Source organism: Neovison vison, chromosome 2 (genome assembly GCF_020171115.1).
Source record: "Neovison vison isolate M4711 chromosome 2, ASM_NN_V1, whole genome shotgun sequence".
In the NCBI taxonomy this organism is placed as follows: domain Eukaryota; kingdom Metazoa; phylum Chordata; class Mammalia; order Carnivora; family Mustelidae; genus Neogale; species Neogale vison.
The window spans coordinates 175,270,120-175,285,078 of record NC_058092.1 but is presented as its reverse complement, the minus strand read 5'-3'; the positions used below and the strand labels follow the sequence as shown (position 1 = coordinate 175,285,078).

At 40.5% G+C, this 14,959-nt stretch overlaps 1 protein-coding gene across 26 annotated transcripts in view; it reads left to right on the top strand.

The window, feature by feature from the left end:
• The window catches only part of ANK3 (ankyrin 3), a 667,998-nt gene that overhangs the window by 432,530 nt on the left and 220,509 nt on the right, over positions 1-14,959 (top strand). For all 26 annotated transcript variants that reach the window (XM_044239577.1, XM_044239576.1, XM_044239560.1 and 23 more), the window contains 3 exons: positions 11,740-11,841; positions 12,512-12,610; positions 12,822-12,920. In XM_044239577.1, coding sequence (XP_044095512.1) covers positions 11,740-11,841; positions 12,512-12,610; positions 12,822-12,920 — 300 coding nt within the window. The remainder of the gene's footprint in view (positions 1-11,739; positions 11,842-12,511; positions 12,611-12,821; positions 12,921-14,959) is intronic.

Sequence of the window (14,959 nt, the reverse complement as noted above, 5' to 3'; positions counted from 1 at the left end):
AAAATCTGGCATGCAGATCTGAGACATTGACCTAGTGAAATTAAAAATCTGGCAGCAGACCTTCAGAATGCCTCTCGTATCATTCCTTTCTTTTCTGTTCCACCTGCTGTTGCCCCCAGATATCCATATCACATAGAGCCATACTTTTTCTTTTTTTTAATCAAAGTATAATTAACATACAATATTGTATTCGCTTCAGGTGTACGACGTACTGATTCCACAATTCTATCCATTACGCTATGCTCACCAAGATCAATGTAGTCACCATCTGTCACCCTACACTGTTATTACAGTATTATTGACCGTATTTCCTATGCCTATACTTTTCATCTCTGTGACATTTATTCCGCAACTGGAAGTCTGTACCTCTTTGTCCCCTTTATCGATTTGCCATTCTCCCCACCTCCCCCCTTGGCAACCACCAGTTTGCTCTCTGTATTCAAGAGTCTGGTTTTTGTTTGTTTGTTTCTTTGTCTGTTTTTTAGATGCTCCATATAAGTGAAATCAGATGTTATTTTTCTTTCTTTGTCACACAGAGCCATGATTTTATTGTGACCGAATTCAGTGGCACTGACATCTGGTTGCACATTAGGCTCATTTGAGCTATTAAAATGTCCCATCTCAGACCACTGGAACCTCTTGGGGGTAGGGGCCTGAGTGTCTGATTTGTTTATTTGTTTAAGTCTTCCCCTGGAGATCCTTGAGGCATCATAAATTGACAAGCATTGGTCCACAGCTCTTTTTGTCTCCATTTTCTCTAACATGAACCTGCTGTCAATTAACTGGGCTAAAATGTAGATCTAATGATTTCTTCCCACTCTGCAAAACCCTTCTGTGGCTACTGGTATCTTTATGATGAAGTTAAGTCCGATTTAAGTGACATTCCAAACCTTCTAGGAACCCTTCCTTTACCATTCTCTCCAGGGCCTCCCCTTTTTCGGTAGAAATTATTTGCCATTCCTGAAACCTTGCCATTTCTATATCTCTGCTCACTTTTTCTTTCTCCTCCTTCTCCTCCTTCTTCTTTTTCTTCCTCTTCTTCTTCTTCTTCTTCTTAAGATTTTATTTATTCATTTGAGAGAGAGAGAGAGCATGCACCAGCCAGGCGGATGGGCAGAGGGAGAGGAAGAAGCAGGCTTCCTTCCAGCTGAGTGGGGAGCTCCATGCTTGGGATCAGGACCTGAGCTGAAGAAAGATGCTTACCTGACTGAGCCACCCAGGGGCTCCTGCTTTCTTCTTTTCCCCCCTTACTGGGCCCCTTCTAGAATTCCTGCTTCTCCTCCTCTTAGCCGTTCAGTCATATTTGGTATGTAGAAATGGCTTTTCTCAGTAGCATCTGTGGACTTCATCCTCTTCTGTAGGTTCTGCTACCATAAAATCTCATCCTGCTTGCTGGCTCCAGCCTGCATGGCCAGACTGTATGATCACTGAAAGCAGTAACTGTATGCTCAGAGTCAAGGCCAAGTTGACATCACTGCTGAGCTGCCAGATGTTGAACCCAGTGTGGACTACGAATTCCCAGTCCTGGTGATGGAGTAAATGCAATAGCCACTTTGAGGATCTGTTTTACTGCTCAGGAGAGATACAATGTTGATTCCTTAAAGACCCAGACTTGTGATTTCACTTTTAGCACAAGCCCACAGTGAAGTTAAGAATGTGGGTTTAAGTAAACAGATTTACCCATTTTCTGACGTGTCTGTGTAGATAGATGCAGCTGGTGTTGCCATTCACGCCTGAATCAGTGCATCCAGTGTGAAAAGATCATAACGTCGGTGCTCTTCCTGGGCCATATTTTCTGAGGCATGGCCAGGCAACAGTTCTGTTAGATCTGCCCACCCTCCAGATGATGCTTCTGGAGGTGTTTATTAGATGCTTTATTAAAGGTGTCTTAGAACCCTCTTGAAATTAACTTCTTGAGAAGTCGAAAGCATGATTAACAGAAGGCCTTTTATTCAGCAAAACTTGTATCAGTAGTTATTTGGTTAACTTTAAAAAAATAACTATCAGGAATGCTAAAAGGTATGTTTATTTCATAAATATTTGAGTGTTGCCCTAAGTCACAGAAAAATACATCCATTTTCCCAAAGTGTATATAAAGATGATGGCTTTTCTCTAAGTGTGAATCCCCTGACTGTTACTCTCTTTGGCCTTCTATACCATAAATGCTCTTTCTAGGAGTCCCGGTTTCAATCTCTTTGAAGGAAAGCTCGAGATTAAAGCTATTGGTGAAGTAATGTGAGTACAGAATCTTTCTGGATTTTTCTGGTTTTTATTTTAGTCTCTTACCGTCATCCCATTCATATCTGATTCAGCAGGAATATTTTTAGGAAACTTCTTTCTAATAAGTCTTTCCAAAGCATTTAATTTAGTTTTCATAAAAATATCCTGTCTCTGCACTATTTTATACTTTAAATAGTACATAATTAAATTCCATAATTACAACAACCAGGACCACTGGCATAAACATGTGGGAAGAAAACCACAACTGATTACCAGTCAAGCGGGGGCGTCTGTATTCCGGCCCCGTCCTGTGTTGACAAAAGGAAAGGTGAGGGACAGATGTCAGTCAGAAGAACAATGACCACACTCCAGCAGGACCCAGAAAGAACCTAGCAGAGTACCTGTCACTCTGATGACTCTAAGTATATGTTCTTGCTCTTTCTTTCCTTCTTTACTCCACGAATGTATGTTCTTCTTCCTTTTTTATATTACTCTGGAGCATGGAGCCAAGGAAGCCTGAAAGAGTGGGGATTAAGGGCAGAGTTCTAAAACCAAGGAGACACGAATTCGAATCTTGCCTCTGCCAGTTTCTAGAAAAATGCCCTTGGCTAAGTTACCTAACCCGACTTTCTGTAAATGTGGATGATGGTAACACAGACTGGGTCCCATCCCTGTGAGAGGAATTTGGGGCAATCTATGGAAAATGCCCCACAGATTATAGGTGTCCAATCGTTGTTGGTCATGGGACCATGTTCTTAGATACCAGAGCATTTCAGTGTCTTCTGAGTCGCAAAGTACAGTAGATTGCAGACCTCACCTGCACCAACCTTCCGACAGGTATCACTAAAACAAATAACATTGCTCCGCAGGTGATCCCAGCAAGCGTCGGAGAAATCGGTGCTCTGCCCAAGGTGAAATAGGGAACCACAGTAATCTCAGACCCGCTGAGCACTGACCCCTTTATCAGTGTGGAAGAACCTTCAGGTGCGGAAGAACCCAAGTCTGTCACTAGACCCTTAACCTTTCTCGGATGAAATGCAGAGATAGTAAGAAAGAGCAGAGGGTTTGGGTTCCGAGTTAAACCGAGTTAAGGTGTTTGCTCCTCAGGGAGTAGTTAGAGCATTGGTCCATACAAGGGTCAGCATTTCTTCATTCAGCATTTACTGGGATTCTGTTATGTAGAATGCAGCCCTGAGTAAGACGAGGACCTGCCCTACAAGAGATCACAGTCCATCTTGATAAACAGCTTGTACCCGAGCAGAACAGACCAAGTGCTGTAGGAGCCCTGAGAGGGGGATCGTGTGGCGTTTGTGGAGGAGGATTGCACAGGTGAAGTGACATTGAAGCTAGGCCTAGGATTGAGTTGCTGAGTCTGTTAATGGGGGAGGGGGTCAGAGGGCTGGTGGTCAGCATTACTGGCAAAGGGATGCACTGGCTGATGTCACAGTGCCAGGAAATTATGGGGCCTGTCTACAAATACTAAGCCCTTGGGGGATTAAAAAGCTGTCTAGATTGCCTTCAAGATCAGCATTCGTGTTTTTAGTTCAGTCTGGAAGTGTTTGTTTGCCTCTGGTTTTAAAGGGCCTCCCAGACCATCCCATAGCAATTGAATATTGTGGTTTAAGAGCAGAAGCATTCTTACAAATGAAGCATGCCGTCAAACATCAACAGATAAAGCAGGTAACAGTGCATCTACCTGGGGTGAAACTGTAGACAGGCATAAGGAAATCTGCTTAGGCGGCCTCGCTCTTGATCTCGGGATGTTTCACTTCTAGGGCCACACAGAACCACTGGCATAGAGGGGAGAGTTTGGGCTTTTCTTAAGCAGTAATGGCTTTCAGTCCTGACTGTTTACTTATTAGCTGTGTGACCTTGGACAAGCCACTTACTTTTAAGAAGTTCGTTTTTCACCTCTGTCATGAAGGTGCCTATCCTGGCTGAATTTTTAAGAAATAAACACTAAAAATGCATGTATAAAAATTACATACATAAAATGCTTAATGAAGCCTCTTAATTGGCGTCTTTCGTCATGATTTTCTCAGAATCCCCAGTGTCTCCTGAACAGTGTTCAGCGCTTCTGGAATGTTCAACTAGGGGGCGTGTTCTGACTACAACCTCTTAGAGGTTTTGAGAATGATCTGGGCATCACACGGCTAGAGTCTGAACTGAGCAATTAGAGCAGGGTGAATGGGGAAAAAGTGTTAAGTGGGAGCACCTGGGTGGCTCAGTCGGAAGCCTCTGCCTTTGGCTCAGGTCATGATCCCAGGCTCCCTGCTCAGTGGAGAGCCTGCTTCTCCCTCTCCCTCTGCCTGCTGCTCTGCCTGCTTGTGCTATCACTCTAATAAATAAATAAAATCTTTAAAAAAATATTAAGTATATTTCCAGCTGTAAGGAAATCTAAGATGTTAGGATAATGATAAAAATAAGTCCTTTGAAATGTATTTGTAAGCTGACACAAAGAAAGTAAGGGCTCTGTAGAGGTAAAATGACATGAAAGCAAGAACCAGTTTCACTTGTCTGCATAAACACAGGGCACAGAAGATAAAGCCTTGAACATGCCCAAAGTGCACAGTTTAGTAAGAGATCCCCTAATAAACTGGGCCCCAAAGTGTGTGGCTCCCAATATAAAGGTGGATTGGAAATGAACCCACCCCATAGAAAGTGTAGCAAAAACTTCTCTGTCTCAATTAATCACCAGCTGGAAGGGGGGAAAAAATCTTCCCTGAGAATTTGTAACCACAAGGAATCCCTCCTATCCATACCAGTTGGAAGTCTAAATTTATCTAAATAGTCTTTTGAAACAAAGGCAAAAAATGCTCAAGGCAAGCATTTATTTTTAAAATAATCTTGGGTTAATAGTGCCTCAAGGCAACTGGAAGGAACAATCATAAAGTCCTTTTCAGAGTGTGGTATCATTAATCCAGGCCTGAAAGAATCCCCAAAGATTAATTGTTAAGGAATATGAAATGATCAATAATCACAACCATAGAAAGTATAACCTGGTACAATCACTTTGAAATACAGTTTGCCTTTAACTAATAAAGTTGAGTTAGTGCATACCAAATGACACAGCATTTGTGATATTAGGTATATGCCTTAAAAATCCTTGCCTGTGTGCACCGGGTCCAGAATGTTCACGGCAACACACTTCGTAGGAGACCCAAACTGGAAACAACTCAAACATTCTTCAACTCCACAGTGGATAAACAGATTATGTTACAATCACGTAATGGAATCCTCTGCAGCCTCCGTGATGAACGGACTGCAGTGACCCATGTCAGCATGGAGGATTCCAAGAAACAGAACAGCACACAAAGGAGGCATGTCACAGAAGGGTCCAAATGTATGATTCCTCCTACAGAGAATGCAAAGACAGTCAGCTCCATAGTATTTAGGTTAGAGAAGTTTACATAGATGTGAAAACTATGAGGAAAGTTGTGAGAATGATTAACGGGAACAGAGGATGCCTTGGGAGAGCTGGTCAAGGAAGGACCGATGGGAAGTCCGTAGAGCTGCTTATAAATTTCATTCTTGAGCTTACCGGGCATGCCGGCGTTTCTTTCATTATTTCTCGAAACTGTTGATATATGTTTCGTGCACTCTTTTGTATGTATGACACGCATTATGATAAGTACTTTAAAAAAAATTGTTTTTAGAGAAAGAGTTGGGGCGGGGGTGCAGAGGGATGTAGAGAACCTCAAGCAGACCTCCTGCTCAGTGTGGTCCCCACTCTGGGCTCCTTCTCACAACCCTGAGATCATGACCTGAGCTGGAATCAGAGTCAGATGCTTAACCAAGTGAGCCACCCTGATAAATACTTTTTAAGGGGGAAATAAAAGCTATAAAAGCCCCCTGGAGACAGAATATTTAACAGAAAGTATACACATCATTTTCTGGAAGAGAGTCTGAGGGAGAAAATAAAGAAGAAACAAGAAATCAAGGATTCACACCTCTCATTTCTCACACAGGCACACACACATGATCTGTAGCTGTGTATGGAGACCACTGTTCACTAGACTATTGTGGTGATCCCTTTACAATACATATAAATATCAAGTCATTGCCTTGCATGCCTGAAACTAATATGATATGTCAATTATACCTAAGTTAAAAGGTTCACACCAAAGTTGTATACCTGAGTGGCTAGGTAATTTGGGGATCTTCAGATCAAAGTAAGAGAATCAAAGGAATTTATGGTTCATATCTCTAACATTAGTACCTAGTTGCAGTGGCCGATGCGTTATATGTTCTTGGTAATGTTTGTTGTACCTGAAAGTATTTGCATGGTTAATTTAGTGGTTGGATGGACTGATGGATGGATGGAAGATGAATGAACGAGTGAACCGAGAGTCTCCAAGCATAAACTATGGAGCAAACACTTATTAAGCAAACACTTATGATGCCCCCCCCATTTCTTGAGAGAGATTGAGGGTGCACACATGCATGCTTGTGTGGGTGCTCGAGGGGTGGAGGGAGACGGAGAGAGAATCTTAAGCAGGCTGGAGGGCAACGCGGGGCTCGATCCCAGGACCCTGAGATCATGACCTGGGCAGAAATCCAAGAACTGGACACTCAACTGATTGAGCCACCCAGGTACCTTAAGCCTTTTCTTAAAGTAGTGATGAACAGCTTGCCTTCTGGAGTCAGACTGTTTGGGTTTGCATTCCTGCCATTCATAAGCTGTGTGTCCCTGGGGAAATCAGGCATTCTTTCTATTGCTTTCCTCATCTGTAAAATGGAGCTAGTAAGGGTACTTAGGGCCACCGTAGCAAACCACCACAAACCTGGTGACTTACAATAGAAATGAATTGACTGACAGTTCTGGTGGCCAAAAGTCCAAAATCGAGGTGTCCACAGGGCCCTACTCCCTCCAAAGGCTCTGGTGTCTTATTCTTCTTTGACTCTTCCAGCTTCTGGTGGCTCCTGGCATTGTTTATCTTATTGTCAACTTACTTTCAGTCTCTTCCTGCATCTTTACATGTTCTCTGTTTTGTATCTGTGTGTCTTCTTTTCTTTTTCTTTGAGGTATAGTTGACAAGTAACATTATATTAGTTTGAGGTGTACAACATAATGATGTTATACATATATATCTTTTGTTCTTCCAAAAACATCAGTCATTGTATTTAGGGCCCATTTAAATGCAGTCTGACCTCATCTTAGCTAATTATATCTGCAAAAATCCTATGTCCAAATAATGTTTATGTTCTGAGTTTGCAGGTGAACATGAATTTGGGGAGACACTGTTTAACTCACTGTACTACTTCATGGAAATATCATAAGGGCTAACTTAATATAAGGACTCATGAAGTTAATATATAGAATATTAAGTGACTAATATAATGAAGTTATTATAAGTACGCACAATAGTGTCTAGCATGTAGTCAGAGTTATGAAACGTTGGCTTATTACTGAGGTTACTGAGGTTGGGATTTGGGAAATGCTTATTCATTCCAATCACTGCTTTCTGCTGAATAATATCAATATTTCAGTATTGGTGGGAATGCTGAGTTATTAGGTTAATTCATAATAATGCTTGACTCTATCCTTGAAGCTGTTTCCTTGAAAAACATCCATGGTTCATGTTTCTTTCCTGTCTAGTAAAATGACTAAGTAGACAAGACATGAAGTGGTGATGAAAGATATTATCATTTTCCAGATGCTTCTTTCAGATTTTGATCATCTAGGGGAAAAAAATGCTGACCAATCTGCTTACATTCATTTTAGGTCAGTTGACTCCTTAAGGGTGACCTCCTCCGTAGGACTTTTCATGTGGCAGAGCTCAGCTTCTCAGGAGACCCGATGTCCTTCTGTAGTGCTGTGTCTACAACTGGCATGGGGCATTGCTATGATAGAACATTTAAGATGAAAAAGCAGACTATAGCCTGTGGTGAGAGTAACTCCTTAGTTTCTAAGGAAATGACAGCTAAGAGATGCAATACACTGATATTGAGCCAAATACAAAATCTTATATGTATTTTAGCATTAAGGAAATAAAGAACATTGTAAAGGTCCTGTGGACAAAATTTGAAAAAAAAAAAAATAGTGAAGAATCCATTATTTCCCTGCTACCTAAGCAACATGATTTGGAAAAGCTTAAGACTGAGGTGAAAAGCAAGTGAGTCTTCATTTGTGCTGCTCTGTTGCGTTTGCCGCCACGCACCCAGATGTGAGAACGCCTAGTGCACCATCAGTATTCAACAAATGTTCGTGGAAGGAAGATGTGGCTGCATTGCTTGCTGGTGGTTGAGAATAAATGGAGGATCTTCTTGGCTCCTTTTCTGTAGCCATGAATAACTTCACTTCCTAAGACGTCATTTTTCTTCCAGGCAGATTTCATATTCCTCCTCTTGCTTTTTCTTTATATTTCCCTCCCTGTTTCTCCCTGCATACTCTTTCTTTAAAGTATAAGATTATTATGTATTCATGTGTTAAGCATGCCTGTATGTAACAGAGGGCTGAGAAAAGTGAAGAAAAACAAGTTTTGTGTTTTTCTCTTGTTCTTAAAGTTCTCAGGTGGTAAACTACCTACCTCAGAGGATGATCTGGTACCAGGGTCACTGGGTGAAATAGATATGGTGAAGCTATCCACCAGAAAGCCCTTCATCATTAGAGTAGGTGTTCTTAAACATGAATCTATGAGAAGGCTTGGCAGTCCTGAACCACATGACATTAGTGTGCAAATTAGGTGTGTGCCTGCAGATTTGAGGTGTATGTGCAGATTTGGTGTATGGATGCGTCCATGCACAACTGTTAAAGGAAAAATAGTTCCTTGTAATTTTTGTTAATCTCAAAAGAATCTGAACTCCAAGTAGGTAGAGAACCACTGAATTAGAAAATGTGGCTTATGTTGTTTGTATTTGGCTTTTCTTTAGGGAGTCTGGTGGGAAAATTCTGAGAGGTAAATGGACAGTATATACAATCACCAAACTTCTCAGATGTGGAATGAATGCAGAGGCTTTCCTTGAATCATGATATCTCTCTTTGAACTTCTTTAGCTGCTGTTTTTATGCACTTTAAGTCAGAAGTGGGAATGCTTTACTCACAGTTATCTCTGGCAGTTGAAATATCCAGGCAGACTGATGTCGTTTGTTCCCAGAATGGCATCAGAGCCCTTCTGGGCAAATTCACTGATAAGTCATTGAGCAGGCACAAAGGAGATGATGTTTTATGGTACAGTGAGCCATCCTTGCTTAGCTAATTTATTTCTAACTGAACTTTAAACCAGACCAAGAAAAAACCCAAGAAGAAAAAACCAAACAAGAAAAAACCCTAACCATCTCAAAATAGTGAGCCTCTTTAAAAATCCTATTTTATTTTTCTTAAAATTCCTGGAAACTCCGGTTTGTCCTTTGTCTTATTTGAAGCTCTGATTAAATGATTTGCATGTTTGACTCCAGTCCCAGTTTTATTTTGGCAACAGCTGCGTGTGTTCCCAGATACCTGACTCAGTGGCTTCCTTTATCATTTCTGGAAGCCAGCTTGGTATTCTAGCAGCTTCTCCATTGAAATAGCTGCTGTTATTGTGAAGAAACCTTCCTGTATTGTTGCAGGCGATATTTTAATTAATATAGTTACTTCCACACAATTTACTTATTTATTGGTTCATTCATTCACAAAACATTTTTAAACACCTGCTAATGGGCCAGGATGCTTCTAATTGCAGGGAAAACAGAAAGATGAATGTTATACTGTAGTCACTGCCTTGTGGTAAGTCTAGGCATGTGGTAACTCGGGCCAAAGAGTGAAGCCTATGAACCCTATAATCTGTAAATAAATTAGCTAACCCCACATTCAGAGCAGTGGTTCTCAGCTGGAGAAGTCTCTCCCTCCCCTGCCGGCAAGGGAAATTTGCATTTTTACTAGTCGCACTTGGGGATAGTTGGTAAAGGCAAGGAGTGCTAGTAAACATTGACACTGAACAGGAACATCTCCCACATCAAAGAATTACCTGAATCAAAATGCCAGTAGGGGTTCCCAACTGGCTTACTCCATGGAACATGTGACTCTTGATCTCTGGGTTGTGGCTTTGAGCCCCACGTTGGGTGTAGAGATTACTCAAAATAAAGTAAAATCTTAAAAAAGAAATGCCAGTAGTGCTGAGATTGGGAAGGCCTGTTTTAGAGGAAAAGGGATACTCCTTCAGAGAGGCATACATGAGAAGGATGGACACTGTAGAGATGGTGGGCTCTCCTTTGAGGACCTGAGCAAGTCGAATCCTAACTAAATTGGCCCAACCAGAGCCAAAGACATTTCTGAGAGATGGGATTTCCTTCAGCTCAATTACATTTCCAGGGATGAATTAGTCATTCCTCAAAGACTGGCATCTTGTCCGCTTTGCAGTTGTCTACCCCTTGATCTGCCTCTGCTTGTTCTTAAGGGGCTTACAATTTGGGAGGAAGAAGGACAGGTACACCCAAAACTCTAATGCCTGTGTGAGAAATACCAAGAGGGCTTCATGAAATGAATGCTCTGGGAGCACAGAGCCACACATCTCTGCCCGGGAGGTCTGGGAAGGCTTTCCAGATGAGGTGGCCTGTGAACAGGGGCTTCAAAGGTATTTGCCAAATGGGTGACAGAAGACACTCTCCTCTGTTGTTGAAGCCATACGCTGCATGATTGCTTTGATAACCAGTGACGAGATGGGTTTGGCTCTCCTTTCGGAAACCTGCTTCTGTGGTGTTCTACACGAAGCAGGACTCCTTTCCAAATTGTGCAGATCTGACTTTGAAGTTTTTCCTCTCACTGTCTTTCTGTTAAAGACTTCACTGGTAGGTAGTTTCAACCCCATAATCGTGGGTACTAGAGTTTAGCAGAAAGGCAGAGTTGTAAGCTTTTGGTGAATGTATCACAGATTTGGTTTTTGTTGTTTTTAAATTCATGCGCATTTATTTATTTGCTCCTGCTAATACTCAGGTGGTGGCCTTAGCTTACTTGATAATATATGGAAAGTATGCTTCATAATTTGGATAGGCATTTATAGATGCTTTTCAGATACATTCAGTATTCTAGCACATCACTATGTGCTGTAGGAAAATCCAAGAGAACATCCTCCAAATTCTTCTTAAACTAGTATAACAATGTTAAATGTATTTGTGAAACTATGAATTGAAAAATTGGTTGTAATAGTTTAATGTGAAAGAATGGGATAGATGTGAAGTTTCTGACAAAATAAAACAGTGAGATTTTCATAATGAGACCACCAGGAAGTTATGGGGTTTCTCTTTACTCTCTAGGAATTGTATGTAGATTTAAAGTACCTACATAGTATGGGGAATTTTCTCTTTCAGTTCAGAATCAGTTAGGACATCACATAAGGGGTAACTTTGTATACTTAAAAGCAACTTTTCAAGAATTTGTCCTTTCCCTAGTGACTTTAAAAGACCTTTAAGAGTATTTTCATGTTAGAAATATAATAGTTCAATTTAAAAATCTTTCTTTTAGTTTGGACTGTAAGTTGAATAGTTCTAACATTCTTTGAGTTTTGTTTTTCATCAAAATGTCTTTCTTTTTTATTTTAGTCTGATGCCAATGCCAGTTACTTAAGAGCAGCTCGAGCTGGGCACCTAGAAAAGGCCCTTGACTACATAAAAAATGGGGTTGACATCAACATTTGCAATCAGGTTAGTTGTGGTTATTGATGCTGTTTAATTTTTTGCTGAAGATTTTAAACATCCAGACTGTGTGAAACTCCTTGAATCTTTCATTAGTTATTGCCAAGACGCTCTCTTTTTGCCAGTTTAGTGTTTGTTTTTGTTTTTGTTTGTTTTTGTTTTTGGTTGTTTTTTAAAGGTTTTATTTATTTGACAGAGAGAGACAGTGAGAGAGGGAACACAAGCAGGGGGAGTGGGAGAGGGAGAAGCAGGCTTCCCTCTGAGCAGGGAGCCCGATACGGGGCCTAATCCCAGAACTCTGGGATCATGACCTGAGCTGAAGGCAGCTGCTTAACAACTGAGCCACTCAGGCACCCCTGTTATTTTGTTGTTTTGTTTTGTTTTGTTTGTTTGTTCAGTTGGTTAAATGTCATCAGCTTAGATTTTCAAATGACTCTGCTTTGTTAAAGAAGCATTCAGAAATGTAGGTAGGCATCCTTTAACAATTCCTAAAATTTAGTAACTAATGATACCAGAACAACCCACATGACTTTTAAGTACCTTTATTTGTAATTCAAGTTTCTACATTGCACACATACAAGTGATTGTTGGTGGGATATGATCTTAAGAGTTCTACGTAGACTGTTTGCTGCTCTGTTCTCAACATGCTAAGTAAAGCTTTCCCTTCACTCTTAATCAGAATGGGTTGAACGCGCTCCATCTTGCTTCCAAAGAAGGCCACGTAGAAGTTGTTTCTGAACTGCTACAGAGAGAAGCCAATGTGGATGCAGCTACGAAGGTCAGTATCCCCTATTGAATGCTTGTTGTGTCACTTAACAGATTCAATGAGGAGTCAGCCCTCAATAAGAATCAGGGCAAGCATCTCATGAGATAACTTGCCAACCACGTTCTTTTTGGGAAACGTATAAACATAGAGGGATTCCATATTTTATAAAATGTTAAAACAGAGAAATAAAGAAGGAGAGTTGATGTATCTTTTCATTTTACAGAAAGGAAACACAGCCTTGCATATAGCGTCTTTGGCCGGGCAAGCAGAGGTGGTAAAGGTCTTGGTTACAAACGGAGCCAATGTCAATGCACAGTCTCAGGTAAACCTACAACTCTGTTGCCAGTACGTGTTGTAACTTACATATGTTTTTGGGTCAAGTCCTGTATCCTCTAAGAATAGAATTCAATGAATAGCGACATTGTTGCAAATTATTTAAATTCATATATGTTCTGTTACATGTGAAAGAGATTTTTTTTTAAAGTCATCTATCTTTGAAATTGGGCTGGTATTCATAGACACAAATATTTGGGGACTGTCTGTAATGCAGTCTTAAACACTTTATTATGCTAGCTCAGGTCCAATCTCGGTACCTATTAACTTACAAAGGAGATGAAAATGTCTATAAATGAGGAAATGCCTCTTATAGGTCCATTCTGTTTCAGTGCTTTATCTAGTTGAAAAAGGAAAGATGCTGCTTAATTCCTGTTTAGTAACTGAGGCCTCACTGTTGTTCCCTGAAACAGATTAAAAGGAAAAAACAGAATAAACTTTAAAATTCCCCAAACTAAAATTTCCAGATTCTTTCATTTGGATATATGCTAATCATTCATTCAGTAGGACGTCCTGTGTGCTCTGAGTCTTGCATGAAGTTCTAAAAAGAACACCAATAGATTATGGTTTCGTAGACTTTCAGTGTAAGAGAATTTACTTTAAAATAGGTTTAAAAATCAGTCCTCATAATCCGAATTTTTCATTATTGCACTCCCCGCAGAAATGAGGTTGTATAGGAAAGCAAACATCATCATAACACAGAAATAACTGCTAAGAACCTGACCATTTTTAGAACTGGTCCTTACTCAAGCGTTCTTTCTCATTGGATGCCTTCATGTACTCCTCCTGTTTGTCCGTCTGCCTTCAGGCAGTTGGATACTGAACAAATGAATTGCAGAACAAAACCGCAAGTTTTGCAAAAGACACAGGATGGCCTGAAGTTAGGGGGAGGGTGCTGGGGAACCCTGGCTTCACAACTAAGCTGTAGGTTGTGGTTTTCTAGCAATGTGTGAAGAATTAGGATGATTTCCTGGTAAGTGTTTCAAATGAGAATGAGTTGAAAATCAAAAGATTAAATGACCAAAAAATAAATAAATAAATAGGTGAGGTCTTTGGTTAGCAAATCCATTTGCAAAAAGGCTGTCTGTTTACTTATGCCGTGAGAATAAAAAGTGAAGGACATCAAGCTGTCATAGAATTCTGTTGGAAAAATTACACGTTCCTCCACAGAAATCCTTTTTGGTTTAGTCTTTGTTCATTGTGAGAACTCATACAGGATTTCCAATTATAACCAATATTTTGTTAACTCCTAAACGTGCTTTTATGGTTTCTAGTTTTGTCTTTTAGAAGAAATTCTCAATCTAACCTTTTTCATTATTTACTCTGGCCTTTTGATTTCCAGTTTTAAGTGTACTCAATTTCCACAACCATCTTCAGTACTGATTATCTCTGGCTAAGAGGAGCCTCCTATATTTTGTGGGACCATGGCGTTGGGTGACTTCCTCCATGGTTGCCACGCCATAGGAACATGGTGTTGATGCTGTTATATATCAGGGTCATGGAGGAGCAACCGCACTGCGGTTCCAGATGTGTGATTTCTTGTATGTCGGATCTGATTCTTTTCTAGTTGCTTGTGTTTGGACTTCTGATACATGGTCCACTTATGCTGATTCTCTCAGAGTGATGATGCTTTTCCAGAAGCGAATGATACCAACTTGAATATTGACAAGTATAGTCCATTGAGAGAGATACAGACAAGCTGACTATAATAAGCAAAGCATCATGCTTTTATAAAACATCTTTTTACTGGAAAGTAAAAGTGTTAAGCTCTGAGAGAGTGAGAGAACTCTATAATCCATTTTCATTTCCTTTATCGCCCCAAGGGAGAAGAAATAAGCCTCCTTCTTTTAAACATTTCACACATTCTTGACTGATGTTTAGAGCTGCCGTAATTTTAAACCTCCTTGACGATGTCGGAGAGAATCCACAATTGAAATCAAATTTCAATTTATACACATTCCCTAGTGATGATGAAGTGACAGAGAAGAACATGGGCTGCGGAATTCCCTGTTCCCTGCAGCTGTGCTT